At 37.2% G+C, this 15,805-nt stretch overlaps 1 protein-coding gene across 10 annotated transcripts in view; it reads right to left on the reverse strand.

Moving 5' to 3' along the window:
* Positions 1–15,805, reverse strand: part of ankrd12.S (ankyrin repeat domain 12 S homeolog) — a 57,721-nt gene that overhangs the window by 15,844 nt on the left and 26,072 nt on the right. For 8 of the 10 annotated variants that reach the window (XR_005962288.1, XM_018268760.2, XM_018268764.2 and 5 more), the window contains 3 exons: positions 12,745–12,892; positions 3,307–3,453; positions 2,120–2,320 (listed from right to left, as the gene is read on the reverse strand). Coding sequence is in view for 9 of the 10 variants with exons in the window: in XM_018268760.2 (XP_018124249.1) it covers positions 2,120–2,320; positions 3,307–3,453; positions 12,745–12,892 (496 nt within the window). In the remaining variant the exon portion in view is untranslated. Of the gene's footprint in view, positions 1–2,119; positions 2,321–3,306; positions 3,454–4,739; positions 5,174–12,744; positions 12,893–15,805 lie in introns of those variants that run through there. The other 2 variants (XM_041567807.1, XM_018268765.2) reach the window with 2 other exon arrangements.

Consider the following 15,805-nt stretch of genomic DNA (forward strand, 5'->3'; position numbering starts at 1 on the left):
AACTAAATAATTAATGCTCAGTTTAGCATCTGGGTGTGCTTTACACATGTACTGTATAGTATATACGATAGTTTCCACCACAGGTGTTATGCAATATGGCTGCATTAATCACACAAGAATGCACAATGCTGCCTGAAGCACCTGATTCGTTCTTAAGTCAGGCAGGCTATATAGACCAGCTTTGACCATATGTAAAAAAACAAAAAAAAAACGAAAAATGTGTAATCCGTGTGTTCAATGTACACACACATTTATTGCACAGGTATAGGAACAGTTATCCAGAATACACAGGACTTGAGATTTTCCAGATAATGGATCTTTCAGTAATTTGGATCTTCATACCTTAAGTGTACAAGAATATCATGTAAACATGAAATAAAGCCAATAGGCTGGTTTTGCTTTTAATAAGGATTAATTACAGTCATATGAAAAAGTTTGGGAACCCCTCTCAGCCTGGATAATAATTTACTCCACTTTTAACAAAAAAGATAACAGTGGTATGTCTTTCATTTCCCAGGAACATCTGAGTACTGGGGTGTTTTCTGAACAAAGATTTTTAGTGAAGCAGTATTCAGTTGTAGGAAATGAAATGAAATGTAAAAAACTGACTGTGAAAAAAAATTTGGTTACCCTTGTAATTTTGCTAATTTGAATGCATGTAACTGCTCAATACTGATTACTGGCAACACCAAATTCGTTGGATTAGCTCGTTAAGCCTAGAACTTCATATGCAGGTGTGTACAATAATGGAAAAAGGTATTTAAGGTGGCCAATTGCAAGTCGTGTTTAAGTTTGACAGCATGGGATCCTCAAAGCAACTCTCAAAAGATCTGAAAAAAAATTGTTCTGTATCACGGTTTAGGGGAAGGCTACAAAAAGCTATCTCAGAGGTTTAAACTGTCAGTTTCAACTGTAAGCAAAGTAATCAGGAAATGGAAGGCCACAGGCACAGTTGCTGTAAAACCCAGGTCTGGCAGGCCAAAATGCGGAGGATTGTGAGAATGGTTACAGACAACCCAAAGACTTGCAAGAACATCTTGCTGCAGATGGTGTACCTGTACATCGTTCTACAATTCAGCGCAAGTTGCACAAAGAACATCTGTATGGCAGGGTGATGAGAAAGAAGCCCTTTCTGCACTCACGCCACAAACAGAGTCGCTTATTGTATGTAAAAGCTCATTTAGACAAGTCACAGTCATTTTGGAACAAAGTGCTTTGGATTGATGAGACAAAAATTGAGTTATTTGGTCATAACATAATGCGATTTGCATGGCGGAAGAAGAACAACGCATTCCAAGAAAAACACCGGCTACCTACTGTCAAATTTGGTGGAGGTTCCATCATGCTGTGGGGCTGTGTGGCTAGTCCAGGGACTAGTGGCCTTGTTAAAGTCGAGGGTCGGATGAACTCAACCCAATATCAATAAATTCTTCAGGACAACATTCAAGCATCAGTCACAAAGTTGAAGTTACGCAGGGGTTGGATATTCCAGAAAGACAATGACCCTAAACACACTTCAAAATCTACAAAGGCATTTATGCAGAGGGAGGAGTATAATATTCTGGAATGGCTGTCACAGTCCCCCGACTTGAATATCATCGAAAATCTAGGGGATAATTTGAAGCAGACTGTGCATAATTGGCAGCCATCAAATTTAACTGAACTGGAGAGATTTTGTATGGACGAATGGTCAAAAATACAGCCATCCAAAATCCAGATGCTCAATCAAAGGCTATAGGAGGTGTCTAGAAGCCATTACATTTGCAAAAGGAGGCTCAACTAAGTATTGATGTAATATCTCTTTTGGGGTGCCCAAATGTATGTACCTGTCTAATTTTGTTATGATGCATTTTGCATATTTTCTGTTATTTTCTGTGACTTGATGTCACTGCTGAAATACTTCTGTTTCCATAAGGCATGTTATATATTAAAAGTAAGTTGCTACTTTGAAAGCTCAGCCAATGATAAACGAAACTCCAAAGAATTGAGAGGGTTTTCTAAACGTTTTCATATGACTGTATTTGGCCAAATCTGAATCTTACAAAAAGTGTTGCAGTTCAAGCCAATGTACTAATAACAGAATGCTTCTGCCCTCTCTGCAGGTCACAATTCATCTTACCTGCAAAATCTTTAACATTGACATTTGCACCCATACAAATCAACTCTTTCACTTGGCTTATGTCTCCGCGTATGGCTGCCATATGTAAGGGGGTTTCTCCCCGTTCATTTCTTTTATTAACTTTGTCTTTTTGCCGGGTAGAGGATGATGGCGTTTTCTTCTGAGTTGGTGTTGCCTGGGAAGGATGATTTGGAGTAGAATCTATGTACACGGAACCACATGTATTAATAAGAGATACACATAATTCAAGTAATAAGATATTTGGAAAGTCTCTAGTTAGAAAGCTCTGAAATATGGCAATGCTATTTCCCATAGACATATTTAAACATTTAGCTCTTAGTTTTTGACTGTTTTCTTCCATCAAATAACATATTAGAAATATATAACATGTAGAAATTCTAAGCAATTGTTCAATAAGCACTCCACATTTCCAGTGGTTTTGTTTATATTAGGGTAGGACTACATGGCCGTTTTCAGCGCGATCCCACGCGCTGCGAAAAAACACATGCAACAAAATAAGGTAAGTGAATGCATTGTCGCATGGTGTAGCGGCGTTGATCCGATGCGACACGACTGTCAGATACAGATGCAGCATGCCTTTTGTCTCAGTGTGTCGGATTGTGCCGAAAATGTCCATGTAGTCCTAACCTAATTGCTAATGAAAGCAAGTTTATATTCTCTGCACTTCTGGTTCTGAGTCTGTCAACAATAAGCTTGATTCGTTGTAACTGGCAACTGCTATTTTACATCTACTGAAAATTAGTAAAAGATATAAATATTATCACCCCACCTACAAAAAAACACTGAAGGAACAGTAAAGCAAGTACAGGTATAGGATCTGTAATCTAGAAACCCATTATCCAGAAATCCCTGAATTAGAGGAAGGTCATCTCCCATAGGCTGCATTTTAATTAAATAGTTCAAAATTTATAAACATTTTTCTTTTTCTCTGTAATAATAAAACAGTACCTTGTACCTGAACCCCACAAAGATATAATTAACTCTTATTGGAGGCAAAACAAACCTATTGGATTTATTTACGGTTTAATTTTTTTTTTAGCTAAGTGTGGATATCCAAATTACGCAAATATCCAGGTCCCGAGCATTTTGGATAACAGGTCCGATACCTGTACATTTATATACTGCACCCCACACACAGAGTCTATAAACACAAACACCTTTAGTACCTGGGCTATTGTCTCTGGCTGTCATTTGCATTAGAAGTGCCATCTGCTTGCGTTCAGATAAAGGATAACCAAAAAGAATGTTAACTGGAGTGGATTTCTTGCTTCCTGATTCTCTTTTTATTTTCTTCTTCTCTGGTCCTTCTTTCTCTGCAATTATCAGTACACATTTTAAAATTACTTTAAACAGTAATATAACATAACAAAGGTATGTTTGGCAACATTAAAAAAGACTAATGTATCATATTTAAGACACATTTTAAATAATCATTGCAAATATTTCTGCACCTCTATTCCTGTTCCCAGTGATCAACAATGCTGCATTACTATAATACTTGTCGAATCTTCTATACAGAAGCCTGCATGGCATCTACTTCACTAATAAAATCCAGGATCCTCTGATTTTGCATCCAAGAACGACCCCTCTCCCAAACACACCATAAGTCTATTTATGTTTGGATACATTTTAACTGAAACAAAGTTAGTAAGTAGAAAGGCAGAATGAGGTTTTAGTTAAAGTTAGCTTAAGTTTAGGTAAATCCACAGCTATGACATCAACAGAATAACAATTTGGAAGCACTTTGCTCAGGTTCTAATTAATGTCTACGTATGTTTTTTTGGAATGTGGGTGGAAAAAGAGAGTACCAGAAGGATATAAACACAGACAAGAGTAGAATATACATTCTGTGCTTACTGTTAGTGGCACCAGTTTGGAAAAAGCCCTCTCCTGTTTTAGCACAAAAATGCTCCCACACACAAAGTGAGGTCTGTACATAATGGGTTTGGTGAGATGGGAGTGGATGATTTTGACTAGCCGGCACTAAATCCCAGGGGGACATCCATACTTGTTATAAATGCATTTAAACATTTCAGCTGTCAGTCATTTATTGCCTGTCCCTCCGCTATGCCTTAGGCATAGAGTCGGGGCAAGCAATTACTTTCACTTTCCATTCTGCATTTCCTACATTTCTCTGCACTCCCCACATCCCCCCTCCCGCTTTACAGTCTATCCTTATGAAGCCAATATAAAGGCATGGGCACAGTTCCCCCATTCTGGTGCATAAACAAGATTTTGAGGTGTTACAATGCTAGTCTTAATAAGTGTCTGCAAAATGGCAGATGCCTGCTTGTTGTGGTGGTGAATTCCAAGAATGACTGCAAGCAAGATTTAAATAATTTATACAGAGTAAGTAAAGTTCATTTTGCTTAACAAACACAATTGATCAGAATTTGGAATTATTTCTTAGGGTGACGGGTTCCCTTTAACGGTCGGAACACGTAGGGCCAATGTTTTTGTGATATTTTTTTTGATGGAATAAAATGGATTGATTTATCCTTGAGTGTGCATTCTTCACCTTTTTGGAATGTCAACTCATCTGATCACTGGCAGGGTGAATTGCAATGCAGACATATGTTTGAAAAGTGTTTTACTTTACCACCTACGGAGCCAACTATGGGAAACATCATTAAATGGCAGCTAATCTTCTGGTGCTTTTATGCAGATTGATATTGTTTAGCCTTTGAATGGGTTTTTGTACAGTTGCAACGGTTTCTTTTCGAAGTGGTTTCACTATTATTTCCTGGTGATCAAAACACAGTGTTTATCATGTTACACAGCAGCACTTAACCCACACACTTAGAATTCAATTGCCAACAAATGATGCTAGGGGGAACTATCGTCGAAAATGAAAATGTAATATATGCTTCAGCATACTGAAATAAGAAACTTTCTAAATATTAACTAATATCAATTAAAACTAATAGCAATTAAACCTGTACCGTTTCTAAAATAAAAATAATCAAGTTCATCTTTACTATCCCTCTCTCAGCATGTTTCTGTTCTTTCTCTCTCTTCATGCAGGAGTCGGGTATCAGATATTCATTGACAGTTACATCCAATATATCTTATAGGGGGCTTCGTTTGCCTGTTGTATGTATGTATTAGAGCTCACTATTATATTCACCAGACATCACGTCTCTCTACTTGCAGAATTTATGCAAAAGGCAGTTATTTTGTTAGATTTTGTTTGTACTGGAATCAGTTATTTGAGTGAGCTCTAATTCATCTGCTAGGAAAGGAAGTCCCCCATAAGATATATTGGATCAAACTGTCAATGAATATCTGACACCCAACTGCTGCAAGAAGACAGAATGAAGAGAAACAGATGCTGCGAGAGGGACAGTGAAGATAAACTTGATTTCAGAAACGATATTTAATTGATTGTATTTACCAAGTTTCTTATTTCAGCATGCTGAAGCTTATATTACATTTTCGTGATGTTTCCCCTTTAAAGTGGACCTGTCACCTACACATAAAAAGCTGCATAATGAAAGTCCTTTGCAAATTAAACATAAAATCTAAATTCTATTTTTCATTAAAACAGCCATACTGGTTATACAGGTGTTTAAACATCTGAGCTGTCAATCAGATATCTGCCCCGCCTCTATGCCTGAGGCATAGGGGTGGGGCAGTCAATCACTTTCACTTTCCATTCAGCAATTCTACATGTCACTGCACTTCTCACATCCCCCCTTCCCACACTGTAATTATATAGGGCACTGCACATGGTAATTAGGTTCCCCATTCTGGTGCACAAGATTTTGGGGTGATACACAATTCATCTAATAACAGTGTCCACAAAATGGCTCCTGCCTGTTTGCTGTGATAGTGTAATTCCAAGACTGAAGGGAACAAAATTGAAATAATAAATATAGCGCAAGTAAAGTTTATTTTACGCAACTAACATGATAGAAAAGTTTCTGAAATTATTTCTTGGGGTGACAGGTCCCCTTTAAGAGTGGGTAACAATCAGCAGAGCTGTGTAGTAAGAGTCAGAAGCAATTTTTGGGTACCTGGAGTCAGTCGTCGTAATAAAAAAAAAAAAAAATCTCTGCAGTAAGAATAAAGTCCAGTGGAAAGTTGTTTCACTAGTGGGAACTAAAGTTTAAGGAATGCTTGTAGTTTCTTTAATAAATAAAAAGTCTCAATGACACTTTAGATTTAGACCCAAACTTGAACAGTATCCATATTTAGGTTGGCAGTGACAGGCTTGGATAACCAATAAGGTAGTGTGGCAGCTTCCTAGGCAGTAGTTATTTGGTTTGTTTCCAAAAGCAGACACCATTTTCACATAGCTTTAACATTGTGAAACTATGGCAGTGATGAAATACCTTGTATGTTGTGTTCTTGCAATCAACATGGAAATACTGTTTATTAGTAAACTAAAAACAGAGGAGTCGACGGATTTATGCACTGACTCCAAAGCCTAGACAATGCTTGGAGCTAAAGATCTCTCAGATTTCACTAACCAAAATATTCACTGGTTACATGGCTGAAGCCACAGGTTACTTTAAATAGTACAAAACTTCCCTCTACTGCACAGCAAAATCATCGGTACATTAGAATGTAGTTGTGAAAATACAACAGTGCTAGTATTATAACAATAACAAAATTATAGTATAACATTATTATAAACTAACAAAATAAAAATGTCAACTCTGGGAAAACAATTTTACGCTAATTAATTATTCTCAATATTTTGTGTGTGTATGTATATATATCCGTACAAATCTGCATTTTTAAAGATTATCCTTAAAATGTGGCTTTCTGCTGGCATAGGATATTTAAAGGAGAACTAAAGCCTAACTAAAGAAAAGAAGTAGGCTAGAAATGTTGTACATTATGTTTTGGGTTTCTGTACAAGTCCAAGGGAACCACAGCCCTTTAGCAATAAAGATCTGTCTCTCCAAAGATGCCCCAGTAGCTGCCCATCTTCTTTTCTGCTGATTCACTGCACATGCTCTGTGCTGCTGTCAGTTACTGAGCTTATGGACCGACTCACAATATACTGTATATACAGAATAGAATTGTAACAACATAAAGTGAATTAGAAATTACTACAGATAATTACTATGTCAGTTCATAAACCAGTGCAACTAGCATCAGAATATCAGCTTATATGACCTAATTTTCTGCTTATAAATTTGCGATGACTAGGGATGGGCGAATTTGACCTGTTTCGTCAAAATTCACCCTCGGCGAAATGACGCCGACGGCCATTAAAGTCTATGGGCGTCAAAAAAATTGGCGCGCAAAATGTTTTTTTGACGCGCGTCTTTTTATTTTGACGCACAAAGCCATACAACTCAATGTGCGTAATTTTTTCTGCAAAATAATTCGCCCAACCCTGGCGACGACCCCTAAGCGTAGCTTCTCAACAGCTACTCAGAGCCCACTGAGCAGACACTTTCCAAGATGATGACCCCAAGTAACAAGTTTGAAGTTCTGAATCATTGCTGCAATGGAGAATTGCAGGTGCAATAAGTTCAATATGTAAAATATGTCATTTTTAACCATATTCATTATAAGGGTTTATTTCTCCTTTAAATCATGCTTTTGCTACTTTGTCAGAAGCAGAGAACAGAAAGGGTTAAACAAATGCAGCGATCAACAGCAATTACATTTACAAGTAGGTGTTGAATATTTTTTTAATTAATGTTACTAGAAACTTAGAATAACATCTTCTTTCATTAAACAGCTCATTGTGTGGACAACTCTTTAATGCAAACATCTTATGCCAAAGGGTTTGCTGACTTGAAATATAATTGCCATAATTAGAACTTTATACCAAATGGTCAGCATGCTCCGGGAAGTCATGTGTTGCACCATGCATCACTAGTTAGAGGACTGCATCTCAGTCACGCGATTCTAGTTTAGGAACTATAAAAATGTCATTTATTTACCAAAAAACATTAAATCTACTGGAATAAGAAAGGAGTATTACATTCATGCCATTAATGTTTTGCCTTGTGGGAAAATATCTCCCAAGAGATTAATAGAATATTTAATCTGGTATGGTATGGGCATACCTCTTGATGGTGGACTCAAGACAGAATAAGCAAGAATTCATTTAAAGGCATTAAATGATACAATAAACCCGAGAGAATACTTAATATGAAGCAGGGACAGCAATTATGCTATGCCCCAATAAGATGTTGTCTGAGATAAAGCCTAACGGGCAGTAACGCATAGTAACCAGAGATTAGCTTTTTTTTTGTCTTGTACTAAACAAGACGAGCAACTGCTAATGAAAATCCATTCATATTTCTGTTTAACCTCTTTAAACCAAGAAGGTAGATTCTATGTTGCAGTAGGAGGTTCATAGCCTGCTATTACAGGCTATACTTTTAGGTTTTATTCAAGTCAAATTTTCCCAGAACTGTGCAAGTGCATTGCATAGAAAGGGTATCACAAACTCCCCTGATTACAGAGGAGGTAGTATGGATAAAGATAAAATGAAAATCATATTGCTCTCTAAAACTAAAGGTGCACACAAACAAACCAAACATGTTAGGTCACATGAGCCAATTAACAGACAGAGTTCTGTCTTTTGCTTCCACACGTCTGCATACCTCCCAACACTGCTATGCTAAAATATTCAAACTTTGATTCTGACTGCTGATAACACTAGGCGAAAAAAATAAATTAAAAAAAAGCATTGATTTTTTTTGTCGTTTTGTTGAATTTTAGTGATTTTATAACATTTCGCTCCGTTCTTTGTTACTTCATTTTGCCCATGGAAATTTTGTCGGCTATATATCCATTTGGGGGTCTATGTGTGCGACAAAGTTTGGTAAATCTATGCATATTGGCCATCAACCGGTTTAGTAGACCCCTGGCGTTCATATTTAGGATGCTGTATGCTGGAAGACTATGAAATGGGGGGTATATAATGGGGTAAAATGCAAGCTTTTTAAGTATGGTTTTCTAGGGAGGGTCACATGGCTCATAATACACATACCGGGTAGTTATATTGTAGTAGCCAGAGTGTCATACGTGAGAAATCATATGCACTATTTGGATTTGGGGGTCTCTGTATGCCACATAGTTTGGTAAATCTATGCATATTGGGCATCAAACGGTTTAGTAAACCCCCAGCATTCATATTTAGGGTGCTTTATGCTGGTTAAACATATATTTCTGTGTTTTTACCCCACAAAAAAATGCAGCCAATGTGTTTATTTTTCATTAGCTGAAGTGACCCACAGGATTATTTGTTTGCACTAACTTCATTTTGGGGCCTCTAAATGCCAGATATTTTGGTAATCTTATGCATAATGGGCAACAAACAGTTTGGAGGACCCCTGGCAATCATATTTAGGGTGCGTTTTCTTGGTATGTAATGATACATGGGTGATATGATGCTGGAAAGTTGAAGCTTTGAGGCAATTTTCAGATATTTTCACCAAAACCGACAAATTTGGGAAAGCCTTGCGACTCAGTAGTTTGGAGCAGAAAGGCATGGGTACCCATTTTAGATTCTGTAGAATGCGTACTTTCCAAAAATATAAAGTTTTGGGGGGTAAACCTATAGGTCTGTGTTTTTACCCAACAAAAAATGTAGTCAATGTGTTGGCAATCATATTTAGGGTGCTTTTTCTTGGTACATAATGATACATGGGCGATATGATGCTGGAAAGTTGAAGCTTTCAGGCAATTTTCAGATATTTCACCAGTGGACCCCTGGAAATCATATTCAGGGTACTTTTTCTTGGTACCTAATACAGTGTGGGATATCTAGAGCAGCAATACAAGACCTTTGAAGTGATTTTTCTGAATTTTGATAAGTTTTGATAAAAACCGCTGCATTCAGACAAGCTTTGATGTTTGGTAGTTAGGAGTAGAGAGAAATAGTTACCCATTTTGGAATCAGCAGAATGTGGTATTTTCAAAAATAAAGGGTTTTCTGGGGTAAACCTATTGTTTCAGGATTTTTTGGCCATGGAATCTAAAGTATGCAGCTTTCTGTCTTTATGCTTTCAAAATTTGAAATATCCTGCAGAGAGTTTTTGCTGTACAGAGAGACATGAGACTTTCCAAATCAGTTGGAGTTTCATGCATAAAATTAAAGAGTTGCCAGGTACCATCTGATCAATAAATAAATATCCTCCTGCTTAGTGCAATGATTGAGTGCAAGCTAGGGTAACTGTAGCGGATCAACATATTTAGGGGATCCCCAGCTAAACCAGGAGAGGGGGACCAGTCAGGGTTTAGTTTTCCTTTCATTATTTTCCTTTGCAAAAGCCCTGACAATACAGGTCAATATGCATAAAAGGTTGTTTGTGGAAGAAAACCTTGTGTATTACAGGTAACCTTGTTTTATAAACTGAAGTTTTATTACATTTTTAGCATGAATGGAAAGGATCACTTTATGGTACTCACAGAACTTGTATTTGCTATTCTCTAAATCACGGAGAGCTTTCTAAAGGCAAAAATAGTCAGACCAGGAACAGGTTGTACAGAACTGAGTCACTGAGTTGACTCATCTCTAATATAAAAAAAACAAAGTAAAGCTTTTGCAGTGCAGGAAAAGAGCCTGTTACAACACATTTGTCTTTGGAGAATTTGCTTCAGGGGAAGGTAAAATGCATTGCCAATTCACTCCTGAATAACCAATCCTACCTCTGTTTCAATCTGCTAATAAACTGTCCTGATGAAAGGTGAACTTTCTCCCAGCGTCAAAGATCCCAAACACTAGGCCAATGTAAAGCTAGGCGTATACTGTTAAGATCTGCTCTTTTGGGGAGAATATTAACGGAACAGTAAATCATAACAATGAGAAAATTTTAAATTAACCAAATTATAATGTACTGTTGCCCTATACTGATAAAGTGTGTATTTTCTAGAAAAACACTAATATAGTATATATATATATATATATATATATATATATATATATATATATATATATATATATATATATATATATATATATATATATATATATATATACATACACACACACACACACACACACACACACACACACACTAGCCTTTGATATTATGTCTCTCCAAAAAATCATCCAAGCCATTCTTAAAGGCATTAACTGAATCAGCCATCACAACATCACCCGGCAGTGCATTCCACAACCTCACTGTCCTGACTGTGAAGAATCCCCTACGTTGCTTCAAATGAAAGTTCTTTTCTTCTAGTCTGAAGGGGTGGCCTCTGGTACGGTGATCCTCTTTATGGGTAAAAAGGTCCCCGGCGATTTGTCTATAATGTCCCCTCTAATGTACTTGTAAAGTGTAATCATGTCCCCTAGCAAGCACCTTTTTTCCAGAGAAAACCACCCCAAACCCTCATAATTTAAGTCCTCCAACCAATTCAGACTGCAACTGAAACATACTCCTCCAGGATCACTTTTAATGTTGCTTTCTTTATTTATATAAATAAATTATGGCCAGTACATGGTAAATCAGCAGATAACAAAAATGAAGAGAACATGCAGTTCCAGGTTACTGTCTCATCTGCAGTTTGGGAACCACTTATTCATATCCTCCTTCTCCATACAGAGAAAGGTATTTAGTAACTTAGCTTATTGTCTGCCTCCTCATACTTCATTTGCTATACAGGGAGAGAATACACTGCTGTCGACTGCTCCTGATTTGCTAATTTTCCAGTCACTTTAGTAAGATCTCTAGGAAGGCTGGGGTAATGGACAAACAACGGCATCAGTAATTACACAAGCAAGGAAATTGATATTTTAACTCTTTCATGAGTCAATGTGTCCACACTCGTCGCCAAACTATCTGTTGAGGAGCACAGTCTGGTTGGTAAAGGCCTGCCCTCTCTTGTATTCAATTTAAAACAAAAAACTATTTCACACAGTTGTGTCCACCGTTTCGGTCCAAAACGTTGGGACACAAGTGTTTTAATATAGAGGTTTTTTTTTTTACATATACCAAATAAGTCATTCAGGAATATTTGTTTTAGTAGTCATACATGTACTTATGTGTACTGTGTCCTGTATGTCCCACACATATATCTCATATTTTACACAAAATGTACCAGTCCTCTGAGGCTCATATATCTGTATATAGAGTGTTTACTTGTGTGTATTACCAAGTCTAGTTATGCTTTTCTATTGGCTGAAGAGCGAAAGAGGGGCTTATCGGATAATTTTGCCTCCATCAGACAATACATTATAAGGATAATCGTTTGTGCACATTATGAATATTTCTGGTCTGTGCATTTACATCCCCATAAGGGCAATGACATTTTGTCATTTCTTCCCTCTGCACATGCTTTCTCTTAAAGGTAATTTTGAGTAGCGCAGTAACAAATCCAAAATGCTACCAGTAACAGGCTGACACCATTGTTCAAGTACCTTTATAGAATAAAACCTGTGGCAATAAATACAATGCTCTTAGAGAATTTGTACAGTTGCAAATATGTGGAGAAGATGTGCACAATAAGCTAAACTTTCATATTTCAGGTCTTATGGAGGGAAAGTAAAGAAGTCTGCTATAATACAAAAACATTTAGGACAAATTTAAATAATCTAACAGTATTTTGCAAGAGTACCTATCTTGCTTGCCATAGATAGCGGTCAGTCTATATGAAAAATTAAATGAAAAAAAGAAAGACAAAATTACCAGTGTCAGAATCCCGGTCTTCAGTTCTGGTTGGGCTGAGAGTGAAAGGAAGCTTGCGTTTCATTGAAGATTTTTCCTTCATTTCTTTGCTAATATCACTCCTATCCAGTTTAGGTGTTCTATTGAAGGACGATATTTTCTCCTTATTCTGTATCAAGGGAAATACAAATTGAGAAAACTTTAGTTAAACATCAGTATTAGTGGCCATACAGATGTCAATCCTGCCACTTATAATGGCACACAACATTTAGTTATAGAAGGTTGATTGGATCAAGAACAGTATATTCTAAACTGCCAAACCAGCCAGTTACATTGTGCAGATCGAATCTAAACCTTGAATGCCTTGTATGAAAATCTGGTGGGAGAAAGGGATAGATCTCTACCAAAAATATTTATAAAGCAGCATTTGCAGCAGGTTTCAGTAATTTCAGTAAAGGAATCTAGTATTCACCTAATACAGACATAGACAAAGCAATGGCTTCCATGGAAAGCTTGCTAGAACAAAGACCTTTTACCAATCTGGCTAAACACGACAGGCAAAACTGGTTAATCAAGGTTGTGATCCAGTCTTCCTGTAACTGCCCGAAGAAACAGATTAGGCAGGGGTGCTGCCAGATGCTTTACAAATTATTATTGTATACATGTGCCAAACAGATCAACAACATATATTTACCAGCTAGTCCAGGGGTCAGCAACCTTTACTATCAAAAGAGCCATTTTGCCCCTCTCCCACTAAAGAAAAATAGTCTGGAGCCGCAAAACATAACGCAGCTTATAAACTTTTTTAACCTTTTTTTAATTTTAACTGTTACAACAACAAAATACAACAAACAGAAGTGCATTGTGTATATGCAGGGCTACTTTGAAATAAATTAAACACTGAATAGCCCTATTAAATGCTAGTGTTTTCATCTGTTTAATGTGACTTCTGTTTCTGAATCTCCATGATGATCGTCTCTCTCTTGTCTTGAGTGTGTGACCGCAGTAAGGACCATGATTAAATCATCTTGCTGTGGCTCCTGGGACGTCTATACAGCCCTCGCACCTGCTGGCGGCTTCTTGAGTGTGCTTACTGCGGTCGCACACTCAAGAAGCCACCAGCAGGTGCTAGGGCTGTAAATACGACCTGACAGGCAAAGCCGCAAGACTGAGCCGCAGCAAGCAGGATGAAGAGCCGCATGCGGCTCTAGAGCCGCAGGTTCCCTACCCCTGAGCTAGTCCAATTGTAATCTACTTGATTCAGATTGGAAATCAATTCATTTTAAAGGAAGTCAAAATGTCAGAAACTTGGGTCCAAAACAATGGACTGATCTGGCCCCTGATGCCCATCTTAAGGTACTTAGGTACCTAGCTAAATTATATGCGTTTGATTTTTATAATCCATCTAATATCATCCATATTTGACCTCAGTTATAGATTTCTCTCCTTATGAAAGCAGTAATCTTAGAATGCATGGAATAATAACACATAAATGACAAATCTCCAGAGTCTTAATTCAACACTTTACAAACTTCTTATAAACAGCTGGTTAAAGGTTCACCAAAAAGTGTTTTAAAGGAATGGCAATACAGGTATGGGACCCGTTATCTAGAATCATTGGGACATAGGGCTTTCTGGATAACGTATCTTTCTGTAATTTAGATCATACCTTAAAGGAGAAGGAAAGCTCCAAGACAGTTTATTGCCAACAGATTAGCCACAATAGTGCAAGCTAGAACGCTATATTTATTCTGCAGAATGCTTTACCATACCTGAATAAACAGCTCTAGACACTGTCTCTGTTTGTTTAGGATAGAAGCTGTCATATAAGATTGGTGTGACATCACTTCCAGCCTGAGTCTCTCCCTGCTCACTTACAGCTCTGAGCTCAGATTACAGCAGGGATGGGAGGAGGGAGGGGAGCAAACTGAGCATGCTCAAGCCCTGCCCTGGAGGTTTATGCTGAAAACAGGAAGTCTGATACAGAAGCCCATGTATACACAATAGAAGGAAAGAAATGCTGTGTTTCTTTTGACAGAGGACTCAGAGCAGCATTACTTTAAGGGTTTACTGGTGTATTTATATAGACCTTACTGATAAAGCTTACTTAGTTTTAGCCTTTCCTTCTCCTTTAAATATACTACAAAATCATGTAAAAAAATAAATAAACCCAATAGGCTGCTTTTGCTTACAATAAGGATTATTTATATCTTAGATGGACCAAGTACAAGGTACTGTTACATTATTTATTTTATTATAAAAAGATAAAGGAAATTATAAAAATGTGTATTATTTGAATAAAATGGAATCTTATGGGAGGCAGGCATTCAGAGCTTTCTGGATAATGGGGTTTCCGGATAACTGATCCCATACCTGTAAAATGTTCTGTTGCCCTGCACTGGTAAAACAGGTGTTTGCTTCAGAAACTCTACTATATTTTATATAAAGAAGCTGCTGTGTAGCAATGGGGCAGCCATTCAAGCACAGGATACATGGTAGATAAGTTCTGAAGAATCCTATTGTATACTAAAAAGCTTATCTGTTATCTGCTGGGTATCCTGTGCCTTTTCTCCTTTTTTCCATCTTGAATGGCTAACCCCATGGCAACACAGCAGCTTGTTTATATACTGTAAACTATAGTAGAGTTTCTTAATTGGTGTAACTGTTCCTTTAACTTCAGCAATTTAGATATATATCAACCTGAGTTTTTGCAAGACTGTTTTTATGACACTGATCTCAGTCTAGTGAACATCAAGTAATTGACTACATGAACCTAGAACCATCTTACTCGAAGTACAGTACACGATTCCTTAATTAACTTTAATCTACTATCTTTGCTTGCATACAATTATAACAAAAATATGTTGTACCGTTTCACTAAAAAGCAAATATTGCATGCTGATCCAATATCCCTATATCCTACTACTGCTATCTTCCAACAGGCCTCATCCAGTTTTATTTTTACTCAATTGAAAACACTTGTCATTGTTATTTTAAGAATTACAGAAAGCATAGTAACACCATAAGACCTATTTATAGAGATGTGTAAATTGATTAACAAAAGAAAAACGGTGCGAAAAAG

Source organism: Xenopus laevis, chromosome 6S (assembly GCF_017654675.1).
Source record: "Xenopus laevis strain J_2021 chromosome 6S, Xenopus_laevis_v10.1, whole genome shotgun sequence".
NCBI classification, from domain to species: Eukaryota; Metazoa; Chordata; class Amphibia; order Anura; family Pipidae; genus Xenopus; species Xenopus laevis.